Source organism: Diaphorina citri, unplaced genomic scaffold (assembly GCF_000475195.1).
Source record: "Diaphorina citri unplaced genomic scaffold, Diaci psyllid genome assembly version 1.1 scaffold2570, whole genome shotgun sequence".
Taxonomy (NCBI): Eukaryota; Metazoa; Arthropoda; class Insecta; order Hemiptera; family Psyllidae; genus Diaphorina; species Diaphorina citri.
In genome coordinates, this window is record NW_007379990.1 from 9815 (window position 1) to 22574 (window position 12760).

At 37.7% G+C, this 12760-nt stretch overlaps 1 protein-coding gene across 2 annotated transcripts; it reads right to left on the bottom strand.

Annotated features, from left to right (window-relative positions):
* Positions 1 to 1106: 1106 nt before the first annotated feature.
* LOC103519150 lies at positions 1107 to 11455 on the bottom strand. 2 transcript variants are annotated; one of them, XM_026830751.1, is made up of 3 exons: positions 11185 to 11455; positions 10547 to 10753; positions 1107 to 1306 (listed from the first exon to the last, which is right to left on the bottom strand). In XM_026830751.1, the coding sequence occupies exons 1-3, from the start codon at positions 11339 to 11341 to the stop codon at positions 1152 to 1154; spliced, it is 519 nt and encodes a 172-aa protein (XP_026686552.1). In that variant the 5' UTR covers positions 11342 to 11455; the 3' UTR covers positions 1107 to 1151. The 2 variants fall into 2 exon arrangements, with proteins under 2 accessions (XP_026686552.1, XP_017303579.2); XM_017448090.2 differs by having other exon boundaries at positions 1115 to 1306; positions 10547 to 10756.
* Between the last annotated feature and the right edge of the window lie 1305 nt (positions 11456 to 12760).

Genomic DNA, 12760 nt, shown 5'->3' on the forward strand with positions numbered 1-12760 from the left:
TCTGCCACACCTTATCACCATCACAAACAAAATCCCCAAAAAAGTAAACCTCATTTTGTTATCTATCTTCATGCCATAATATTGTAATAAAATATAATTGAATTAAAATTGAATTGAATTAATTGAATTGAATCTTTCATTTAAAATAAATATCACTCTTTTATCTTGAAAATTGAACGTGTAGCATCATTTTAAAAACCGTCAGGTAACTCAGGACCAAAAGTGGTACTGAACAGCATCAGGTGTCTAAGCGCCGCTCTTCGTGTAGTTTACAGCTTTGGCGGCCCAAAAAGTTCTAGCTCTGTATCTCTGTAAGATTCTTTGAAATTTGTATCATTTTGAAGCTCAACCAGCTCCTCCTGGATGTCTTCTGGCACATCTTCTACAGAAAACCGAGAATTTACAGGAGTAAGAAAAAAAAAATATATATATGTAGGCTAGCCATGGCACCCTCATAAGCAGAGCGTAACCATTGGACCAATCCCAGGAAGGGATCTTCATTCGATACAAAGTGGTATCAATCCAAAATCTGATAATAACACATGATTTGTGAAGGAAAAACACTGTGAAATGATGTGTCACACGGTACATTTTAATCACTTTGTCGATTCGCGAACTTTGCAAATTCTCGAAAAATGGTCTTAATCCAAAATCTGATATCACCACATGATTTATGAAGGAAATCCATTGTGAAATGATATGTCAAACAGGTTTATTTCAGTTAGTTGAATGTTCGCTATATTTCGCGAAATACGCAAAATCGCGAATAGCAAAAAAAGTGAATGAATAGTCGATTGTACATGAAATTTTACGTAGAATAATAATATGCAATAAAAAATAGGGGTTCTCATTTGAAATTCGACAGTTGGTACCAAGTTCGCGGGTTTCGCGAACTTGTTCGCGAATTTCAATATTGTAAAAATTCTTTGCAAAAATCAAAGAAATACGGAGTTTTTTATTTTTCGAAAATTCGGAGCAATTTGAGTGGGTCATACATTGGTGGACAACCTGTATAGGTACTTTAAATGAATCCTTATTACATGGGGAGTATTTTGAGATGGAAAATTTTCGACCAAAAATCGGCCGCCACAAGCGGCTCGGGACTTTTTTCACGTATTCCGCAATTGCAATAGAAAGTCGTGTGATGTTCACTATACTTTACTTACTTTGTGATTTTTCGTCACGATGAATTTCGGACTTCTGTCTTCACATTTCCGCAAGGAATTTGAAATTCCCTCTGACATCAAAGTAGATGTGGACGTGGTAACTATGCTGTGCCTCTTCCAAAATTTCTTCGTACAATATTCTATAAAGAAAATAAAAATAAATGAAAATCCTAAGCAGCGGTGACATCTATTTAGACCAGGGGTTCTTAACCTTTTAGAATTGGCGGACCACTATTGATAAACCAAAAATCTCGCGGACCACTTGAGATTATGTATATGCAATCAATTGTACATTGTACACGCTATGTGACAATGGGTATGTATTAGAGGACCTATATCTACCTGTAGGAAAAGAGATAGAAAATGAGAAAAATTAACATTATTATTTATTTATTTTTTTGTTTGTTGAGAAAAACAATTTTTTTTCTTTCTTAGGGGTACCTATGTTATATAAAATAGAGACACGATGACTTTTTCCTTACTCACCTCTCGCGGACCACCTGAAACCTTCTCGCGGACCACTAGTGGTCCACGGACCATCGATTTCCGTATTTAAGGCAGGGGCGGCTATTCAGGTGAAGGGAGTGAAGGGGCCCTTCACCTGATTCTAGGCGTAAAAACATCTATAATTAATTTAATTTAATGACTCAAATGAAAAAAAAAGTATAATATTAATATTGTAAAGTGTACCTAGCTATTCTAATAGCACGGAGGTTGCGAGTATCTTAATATTAATAATACATGCAGCGCATTCTATTAGAAATGTAAAGAAGTACTTGGAACTGTTGATAATGAATAGTTTGTTCTGCATCAGTAACTAGTGAAGCGATCATCCCAGGCCCTTCTCATTACTAGGGTTGCCATGACAACCTTAAATTTGCGTACAGTGTTGTTGTCGTGCGTACTCTGATACAACAAGTTCATACGAGTTCAAGTGAAGATCTGTTTTAAACCCCTTCTCAAGATAATATTTTCATGAATGTAGGGATGGGAATCGAAACAAAAGTATCGATTTTCAGAATCGATTTCATATCGAAACGTAAGTATCGATACACGAGATCGAATCGGAACCAAAGTATCGATATTTTGAAAAATCGATTTTAAAAAATCGGAAAAAATGCACTATGTAATATTTTAGATTTTAGAATATTAGATTATATTATACATATACGCTAATCAGTCTCAATCTTTTTTTTTCGCTCGTGGCATGTTATTTGTGTGTTTTTATGTTTTATTCCATCGCTTCGCTCCGGAATCCCGCTAGTTCATCCCGAGGCATGGCCAAACTTGTAGAAAAGGCATGGCCGAAAGGCCGACCTTCTAGAAAATAATGAAAAAACGGTCGCGCTGCGCGCTCCCTATTAGCTGCATAGTTATCAAACTAAAAACATAAACGAAAATCAAAATGTTGGTCGAGAGCGGAACATTTCTCTCCCGCAGTCTCTGCTTCCTGTGTATTTCTTATGGAGATTTTAGCGATCAAAAATTGATCATATCTCAGGATCGGTTTAGATTTTCGCAAAATCCTTTCTTATTGCACACCTAGACCATAAAAGGAATATCCCTACCAAATTTCAGCTTTCTAGGTGTTGTGGTTATAGAGATAGAGCGATCAGTGTGTGAAGCGGAGGAGGAGGAGGAGGAGGAGGATGGATGATAATGAATTACTATGAATGAACATTATATGAATTTAGAAACCTGAAATTTTGTATGCTAGGGATGGATGATAATGAATTACTATGAATGAACATTATATGAATTTAGAAACCTGAAATTTTGTATGCTAGTCTATATAGTTTGAAGGTATACATGTAGACATGTGCATAGATTTACTCGTACAGGGTGACAAAGAAATACTGTACACAGCATATTTTCAGCTTTCATCATTTAAGTACCTACAATCGATAACGTTAAACATTCAACTGTACTCACTGAACTTACATGAAAGGAGGGAAGGGAAAAGAACGTGGAGAAGGATGTAAAATATTCTACAGTGGAGCAAATTGGAAATGGAAGAAACCGAGTTGGCATTGTATTGGACAATAAGATGAAGAAGAAAGTAACCCAAGTAAACAGGAGAAGTGATAGACTGATGTCAATGAAAATGGAATTACAAGGTGAAACACAGAAACATGGAACATTGTGTGTGGTTAGTTGCTTACGCACCTTAAGTTGGGTGTGATGACGAAGTAAAAGAATCTTTCTGGAGGGAACTTGAACAAGAAATAAGCTCAACACCAAATCATGAGAAGCTTTTTCTAGGTGGAGATCTAAATGACCACATTGGTAAAAGACCTGATGATACGACTGAGCGGGTGAGAGGAAGATGGGGTACAGGTGTTAAAAATGAAGAGGGAAAAACCCTGATAGAATTTGCTGTTATCACAAACCTAGTAGTCTGCAATACCTTCTTTCTTCTCGCCCATCTGATGAGAGGCATACTACGGGATGGGCATGCTACGACACAGACCACATGCGTCCAATGTAGCAGTTGTTTTCCCTACGAAATAAAAACGGCGGTGAAACACTCATCTTAAAAAAAAAAAAGAAAAATGAAACCCAACTCATCACCTACAGGAGTGGAGGAACTAAAAGTCAAATCGACTTTCTTCTATGCCACAGACGAAAAATGAAACCCAACTCATCACCTACAGGAGTGGAGGAACTAAAAGTCAAATCGACTTTCTTCTATGCCACAGACAGCAATTAAAAGAAAAGTAGTAAATAATAAAGCTGTAACACCTCAGCACAGAGTGGTACAATGGTAGTCATCGACTGCGAGTATGAAGTAAAGAAGAAGACCATAGAGAATTCTTTTTCCTATTCCTAAAATAAAGTGGTGGAGTTTAGAAGGTCTAATGATACGAAATCAATTCAAGAATGATGTACTTACAATAGATCAGTTGCGCTTATTTGGGTGATATTGCAAAGTCATAGAGCAAGAAAAATGAGGACCAACGGGGTTTTTCTTTTTCTTCTACGAGTTCTAGATCCCGAGATAAATCGATTAAAAAAATGCCGGTAAATCGTGAACTTTGACGTCACGCCATACGCTCCCGTAGGCGATGACTTCACATCAAATGTCCCGAGAAAAGCTCCCTCGCAGGCAACGCATTAATGTGTTTGTGTGCATGCATTTCTGCGCAATTCATGTTTGTGTGCATACGTTTCTGCGCATCTCCTGAAATCTGACGTCAGAGTTCAGGACTCTGACGGAGGAGAGAGAGAGAGAGAGAGGGAAAGGAAGAAAGAAAAAGAGAGACAGATTCCTTCTTCTTCTCTCTCTCCTCTCTCCCTCTCCTCTACACTCTTTCTCTCTCTCTCTCTCCTCTTTTTGAAAGGAAGAGGAAGGAAGAGATAGAGAGAGAAAGAGAGTGTGTGTATGTGTGTGAGAGAGAGAGAGAGAAAGAGAGATAGAAATGATATGAGAGAGAGAGAGAAAGCATGTTTATTTCACTTATCGTATTACTTGCAGTCAAACACAAATGTCGCACAACAGAGAGCTCATTAGTTCAGACCCCCGCTGTGGCAAAAAATATAATAATGATAGTTAAAATACCAAATGTAATTGTATCATTACAAATAATATCAAACGCAGGATACAGTTGTATTACAAATCACAACGTATCAACCTTGTTATTATTTGTTACATATTATTATGTACTTTGTTTTCAGAAAATAGTTTTAGGTGGAAAAATGGAAGAAGAGGAGCATAGAGAAAGGAAGAAAGAAAAAGAGAGACAGATCCCCTCTTTTCTCTCTCTCCCTCTCTCTCTCTCCTCTTTTTGAAAGGAAGAGGAAGGAAGAGATAGAAAGAGAGTGTGTGTGAGAGAGAGAAAGAGAGATAGAGATGATATGTAGTCGGTGGCCTAACGTCAAAAAAGCTGCATTTCGTCAGGAAAGCACCAAATTTGGCATGGACCTTTATTTGGACCATATAAAATTTGTTACAAATGACAATTACAAAGGAAAGCGAGCATTGTTGTACATACATAATTATTATATTTGAGATATTTAGATATGGAACAAAAAATAATCAAGGGGTTTTATTAAAAGGGGGCCCAAAGACAAAGTAGAAGTAGGTACACTGAAAAAAAAAAATAATAAAAAAATAAATAAAAATCTTTTGAATGCGTTTCAATTGACGCTTTACAGTCAATACAGAGAATAGAGACAGCCAATAGAGACAAAGGAAACAGCAGTTGATGTTGCAATAAGTTGACAAAGTTTGATAGCAATCGGATGAGCGGTTTGCCCAGGCATAAAGTTCGAACAAACACACACACACATCACAAACAAATAAATATTCATTTTTATATATTAGATTACTTAAAACAAAACATTCCTCTCATTTGCATTACACACAATGCCCTCATACCTGATCAAAATCCTTGAGGCAAAATCACACATAACACCCCCTCAATACAAAATTATACAACACCCCCTCAAGCCAAAACACCCTTAAAACAGGGCTGTATCCAGGATTTTGTCGAGGAGGGGGGGGGATGCTTAAAATTTTCGAAGTTTATAGGTCGTCGCGACAAATTTCAAGATCAGAGCTCATTTGTGTGAGAAAATGTGACAAAAAACCCCCAAAAACCGGTTTTTTTGGTTTATGATTTTCTGGACAAAATTTGCACCACCACTTTCGTGTTCCTGGTAAAGAGACCTTTAATTTGATATATAGGTCGATTAGGTTTGGATAAGTCCTTCTATGGGGTCAGACAGACAGATAGTGTAACAGACGACACCGAAGCGAATACAATAGTCCGTCCCTTATACCTTTTTATTACTATTGTAATAATAAAGGAAGGACGAACTAAAAATGAATATTTGTGTGTGTGTTTGTTTGTTTGTTCGAACTTGCCAAACCGCTCATCCGATTGATATGAAACTTTGTGAACTTATTGCTTGCACTCCCCTGAAGGTTAGAGGCTATTTTCTGGTTCGTTTTTGTTAAGCTACTCCTAGCAAGACCACTAAATGGATGAGTGACATGAACGGCCATGCCTTAAGGATGGACCTATTTGAAGCACAAATCATCACCAATCGATATGAATTTCTATTTTTGGTACTTCCTCTGTTGGCGGGAGAACATGGAAAAATGAAAATTTTAACAGGCCATAACTCCGGCCCTGGTAGTCGGATCGAGTTAAAACTTGTACCAATGTACTACGTTCTTTAAGACCTTCAATATGATGCATCGAAAATAGGGGGTTCATCCCGATGCATGGCCAAACTTGTAGAAAAGGCATGGCCGAACTTGTAAAAAATAATAAAAAATACGGTCGCGCTGCGCGCTCCCTATTAGCTGCATAGTTATAGTTACCAAACTAAAAACATAAACGAAACTCAAAATGTTGGTCGAGAGCGGAACATTTCTCTCCCGCAGTCTCTGCACTCTGTGTATTTCTTATGGTGGAAATTTTAGCGATCAAAAATTGATCATATCTCAGGATTGGTTTAGATTTTCACAAAATCCTTTCTTATTGTACACCTAGACCATAAAAGGAATGTTCCTACCAAATTTCAGCTTTCTAGGTGTTGTGGTTCTGGAGATAGAGCGATCAGTGTGGAACTATGAAATGTGAACTGTGAATGGATCTTTGTTCTTTGTGACGGGTACCTATTTTAGGTAGGTGAAAAATGGTGTTTTGGATTATTATTCTGAAATCCAATTTTATCTAGTGTAAGAGGCCCTGATAACTTTGGGGGGGGCTTAAGCCCCCCAAGCCCTCCCCTATCGCCGCCTATGGTTTAGATTTTCGCAAAATCCTTTCTTATTGCACACCTAGACCATAAAAGAAATATTCCTACCAAATTTCAGCTTTCTAGGAGTTGTGGTTCAGGAGATAGAGCGATCAGTGTGTGAAATGTGAATGGATCTTGATTTTATAACATAAGCTTTTAATGTTGGCTCCCCTGGGGCCCACCCTGAAAAAGTCCCTGAATTTTTACATAGCCTATAAGAAACTAGAGGTAAATATAGGCTTGTATACAAAATTTCAGGATTCTAAATTCATCGGTTCAAAAATTAAGGTGGGGGGGGGGACTTTATGAATGCACTGTATATATATATGAAATTCGACGTAGATTTCAAAAAAATGAAATAAAAAGTAGGAGTTCTCGTTCTCGGTTGAATTTCTCGAGACTCAGTTGAATATTGCATGTGGTTACATCAGATTTTAGGTTGAGACCATTTTTCGCGAATTTGCGAAATTTGCAAAGTTCGCGAATCGACAAAGTGATTGAAATGTACCAAGGAGAAAAATGGAGCTCGAGGGGGTGGGGGGCAGGCCCCCTCGCCCCCCTAAATACGGCCCTGGCCAGAGATAAAGAAACGTGGTGGTGGGACGAAAATGTTCAGAAAGCTGTTAAAGAAAAGAAAATTACAAAGAAGAGATGGGACGAAACAAGAAGTGATGAAGATAAAGCAAGATACAAGGAAACCAACAATCAACAAAGAATCGAAAAGAAAAACAGTGGCAAGAGCAAAGGCAACAGCATTTAGTGTATTCTACGGAAGTATAAACAAAAAATAAGGAGAGAAGAAACTATTTCGCATTGCAAATTTCGCATTGCAAAGGAGAGAGAGAAAGCCTCGAAAGATTTTACCCTCATTAAGACAGATTAAAGATGACCAAGGCGTTGTCACTAAGAGAAGAGAGAGAAATAAAAGAGAGATGGAAAACATATTTTGAAAAGTTGCTTAGTGAAGAGAATCCCAGAAATGCTTTTGAAGAATCAACACTAAATGAAGGAAGACAGCAGAGATTAGTATAGAGCAGCGGTCCCCAACCGGGGGTACGCGAGAGACCCTCCAGGGATACGTGAAAAAATATTGTGTAATGGCGGACAAAGGCAAATTTTTTGACGGCTTATGAGTGCAGTACAACCCAGAAAAGTACTGAATTTTGACTTCAAGGTACTGAAATACTGAATTTTTTTCAAAAGGTAGTGAGTGTGTTTAGAACTTAGTTGACCAAACGATAGTGAAGGTCTATGTTTTAACTCGACCGTTTTGCATTTGGTTTGGATGTCTGTATGTTCCGCTATAACTGCCGATTGCCTGGTCTGATTTTGATGAAATTTGGTACATATGTTCCTTGAATCAAGGCACGTCGATCCTTGAAATTTGGGGCCCCAAAGTTGAACGGGGCCCCCGTTACGATCTTTCAAAGCTTTACGATCCCCCAATACAGTTGCCACGCATATCAATACATATTTTCATATGCGTGGGAAGTCAAGATGGTAAACCCCTGACAATCTATTGTTCTGTCAAAGGTTCAAAATGAACCAAAGGTAAATCTTTTGTTTCGTTTAAAAGGTTCAAAATCAAAAATTCTTTAATTTTATTTTTTAGAGTGATTGACAGGTTTTATCAAGCACGCCGATATCATACGTAGCGACAACACTGTACTCCCGTGATGATGTCATCTACCAATATCGTACGACGCGCTGTGGGCTTATTACCATAGGGATTTGGGTTAGGGGCTCAAATAGATCGAATAGGTATCTATCTACGCATTTTGTTATCACTATTTTTCAATATCAGCTTAGGTACTTATACCTATTTTCAAATTTAGATATTTTCATTCCATTTTTTTATCATGCACTTATTCAAGTAGTTACTTTTTCGTACATGTACATTTTTTTTAAGGGGTTTGACAGAGTGAACTGTAACTGCTATGGTCTTATCGTCCCGAATTCGAAGAGAGAAGGAAGACAGGATAGGAGAAAGCCAGCCGTTCCGAGAACGAACATTATCTCATCAGGATAAAATCCGCCCTGGGCGGGAATCGAACCCGCGGCCTAGCGCTTACAAGGCAGACGCACTACCAACTAAGCTAAGTAGGCTGGCACATTTATTTCGATCGAGAAGAATAATATGATCTCCACATACCAAACATCCCTGCTCAAAGTTCCACTTTATGTAAACACTACCTACGTAGGTATCTACCTATGTAGGTACCTGCCTATGTAGGTACCTATCTACCTACCTATGTAGCAGAGTTGTGAAGTAATGATTACTTGATGTAATTAATTCCTAATTCTAATTACTAGCTCATGTAGTTGTTATCAGTTTGGGCAATTACAAATTACTGCCTACTAAATGTACTGGCGATTACCCATTACATTTCACGAAGTAATTGTATTTGATAGGACCAACTACTAATTCCTAGGAAAGTAATTGAAGTCGCAATTTCGATTACATTTGATGTAATGGGTAGTTAATTACATTGTAATTGGGATTCCAATACCCATTACAAATGAGGTGAGGGTAATATGAGTAGGTGGGTAGCTTGTCGTCAAATGGAGGGGTAAAGCCCCCATCACCAAAGTCCAGTCAGAAATGCACCTTTTTATACCTTTTTTTCGTTTTGTTCTAAATGATAGATGGAGTATTTTTTGTTGCGAGCTTTAGCTAAAAAGATATCATCTTGCCATCCACCAAAAAAACATTTGGGAAGGTGTAATCGTAAGAAGTAATTGGAAATTTCAATTACTAATTACTTTCAGATGTAATTAGTAATTGGACCTTCCAATTCCTAATTACTTCCTGATGTAATTGTAATTGTGATTACAATTTCATTTAATGTAATTGGTAATTGATGGACCCAATTTCAATTACTCTCAAAAGTAATTGTAGTTGCAATTACAATTACATTTGAATGTAATTGTAATTGCGATCTCAATTACAATACATGTAATTGTAATTGTAATTTGTAATGGGAATTACTTTTTTAAAAACTCTGCCTAGGTATGGGTATCCGGTACTCATTATGATGAGCGGGGGTACGTGTGATTAAATCCGAGTACCTAAGGGGTACGCGAGCGAAAAAAGGTTGGAAACCGCTGGTATAGAGGAAGTAGTTCTTGCAGTAAAAGAGACCCCATAAAAACACAAATGTGAAAAAAAAGCCAAGTTCCTATCCGAAAATGTCGGCCCATAAAAGTAGTGAGATCAGAAAATTAAGGCCAAGTCTGCATTACCAGTTTTTCGTGCCTGCTAAAATGCTGAATCTCAATTCCTTCAATACGAAATCGCGAATCGGTTTCTACCCGGGTAGAGTCGGGATAGAATCCAGATACAGGATCGGCTAATCCGAGTCTATCTGGATTATACCCGGATAGAATCCTATTTTGGTTACTTGGGATACTCTCGGAACTGTTTATTTGGCTGTCACGCACACTTCTAGGTCTGGTATCTCTTATATCTGAGTTGACGTACGCAAACTTCAGATCAGATTGTTTTGCTTACTTCAACTCAGCTCTGGGATCATTGAATCTTGAGGGTGGACTCTACTGATAGCGATCATATTAATTTGTCACAAAAATACGTGTCATCCCTAAGACAGTAAGACATCGCCAATACTTACCTGAGGAATAGTACGGATGATCTTTCTCGTCCAAAGCCTGGGCCAAGTTATATTTGTAGTATCGGATGAAATATTGAACCACGATACACATTGAGCACATGAAAGTTGATAAGAAAGCCACACTGACAAATAGATGGACAGTAGTCAGATGGCTAAATTGAATAATAGGATAGTTGACACTCGTCTTGATACTTATGAGGGGCTTGACTTCTGAAACATTTTATTTAGATGTGATTTTTATTTGGTTTATCTACTAAAACTGTTACAAAAGGTTTGTTTGTTTTTTTTTTTTTTTTTTTTTTTTTTTTTTTTTTTTTTTTTTTTTTTTTTTTTTTAAAAATTACAAGTAAAACGTACCTACCTATTAATTTTCTTTACGATTAATTATTTGTATTATTATTATTTTATTTTTTTTCCCCCTTTCCTTCCTTAAATCATGGAGTTATCCCTTCTATAGATAAGTTTTCATCTAAAATTCTCAATTTAATGAGATCTCAAAATATTATTTAAGAGTGATTAATAAAAAGGTCTAACGCATCACCGTTAGTAGAGCTAAAGCCCCGGTGTGGTTGGGTATATCGCATAAAAGTTGAAGTTATGGGTGGCCGCCTTCACTAATGTAGGTCCTTATTTCTTACCTATTTGTTTTGCGTTTATCAAAAATCCACCCATGCATTCTTGTAGACTAGAAAAAGGTACGCTTGAGAAGAATTCAAGAAAAAATGAGGGGCCAGTAGAATAAAGTGGGTATGACATATTTGACCATTGCGTTATATGAGCCGTCAAATGTGACATTATGGAGTCTCCATTTCTAACCTTCAACCATTGAGAACATGGAAGTTTCAAATGTTCTATTTCCAACTCTATTTTATGATTATTATCCGCCTGAAATTAGAAAAAATATACAAGGTGAACACGAAAAACGTTACCAAAAGCCTAGGTGGATTCCTGAGGTCATTTCCACCAAAAAATATTCTATCTAATATATTATAAAAATGAATATTTGTTTGTTTGTGTGTGTGTGTGTTTGTTCGTCACCAGGGCACTTCTGGAGCCACCGCTGGAAGTGATACCAGAAGTACCGGGGGCGACCGTGTGTTAAGAAGGCGGGCACCGGTCAGACAAACAGAACAAACCCACAACACCAGGGAAAACGCCGAAATCACAAGTAGCCAGAATCCAACAACAAGTGCTACAACTACTGCAAGTGTTTCTCAGTTGGCAAACCCAATTATGGCTGAGACCACTGCAGTAGGCGAAAGAAGAGTGCGCATGAAATGGACACAAGATATTAACCTTTTTATCATGCGCACCTTCTATCAAGTAACACAGCTCGAGACAAACATGACAGCGTATAGGGAAAAAATACATCGGGCCTTCGTCCAAAAATACCCATCAATGCCAGTCTCCCAACAGAGAGTAGCTGACCAGAGACGAACAATCGTCAAGAATAAACTACTCTCTGACGAAGTACTTGAGAGAATTAAAGCTCAAGTACGGACTGCAATTGGACGAGGGACTGAGGAAGAGGCACAAAGACCAGACTCGGAATATATTCAACAACGCGAAGCAAATATAACAACAACGGCACCAGAGAATGGGATCAACAGCAACCCACCGACCGACCAAGAGCTTGCATACCGGGAGGACGATCTTGAGAAGGAACTTGTGGAGTTATTCAAAGAAGCTACTCAGAAATACATGGGAATGGACCCCACAAAAAGACCTTGGATACCTAAACAAAAAACTTCTCAGAAATTTGCCAAAATAGTTGACCTCATGAACACCAAGGTATTACCAGCAAATATGATTCATTTAATTCTCCAATAAATAATTAAATAAATAACTTATTAATAATTACCATTCCCATAAACTCCTGGTTTATGTTTTTAGTTTGATGACTACAAGTTCGGCCATGCCTTTTCCACAAGGTTGGCCATGCCTCGGGATGAACTAGTAAGTTATAAGAACGAGATCCATTCACTCATTCACATTTCACATTTCACACACTGATCGCTCTATCTCTAGAACCACAACACCTAGAAAGTTGAAATTTGGTAGGAATATTCCTTTTATGGTCTAGGTGTGCAATAAGAAAGGATTTTGCGAAAATCTAAACCGATCCTGAGATATGATCAATTTTTGATCGCTAAAATCACCATAAGAAATACACAGGGTGCAGAGACTGCGTGAGAGAAAACTTTTCCTCGCTCG

Coding starts and splice junctions, on each gene's coding strand:
- LOC103519150 (XM_017448090.2), bottom strand. CDS start 11,341: ATGTCACATTTGACGGCTCATATAACGCAATGGTCAAATATGTCATAC. Junction 10,757..11,184: donor GATAAACGCAAAACAAATAG/GTAAGAAATAAG, acceptor AAAATGTTTCAG/AAGTCAAGCCCCTCATAAGT. Junction 1,307..10,546: donor TCATCCGTACTATTCCTCAG/GTAAGTATTGGC, acceptor TTTTCTTTATAG/AATATTGTACGAAGAAATTT.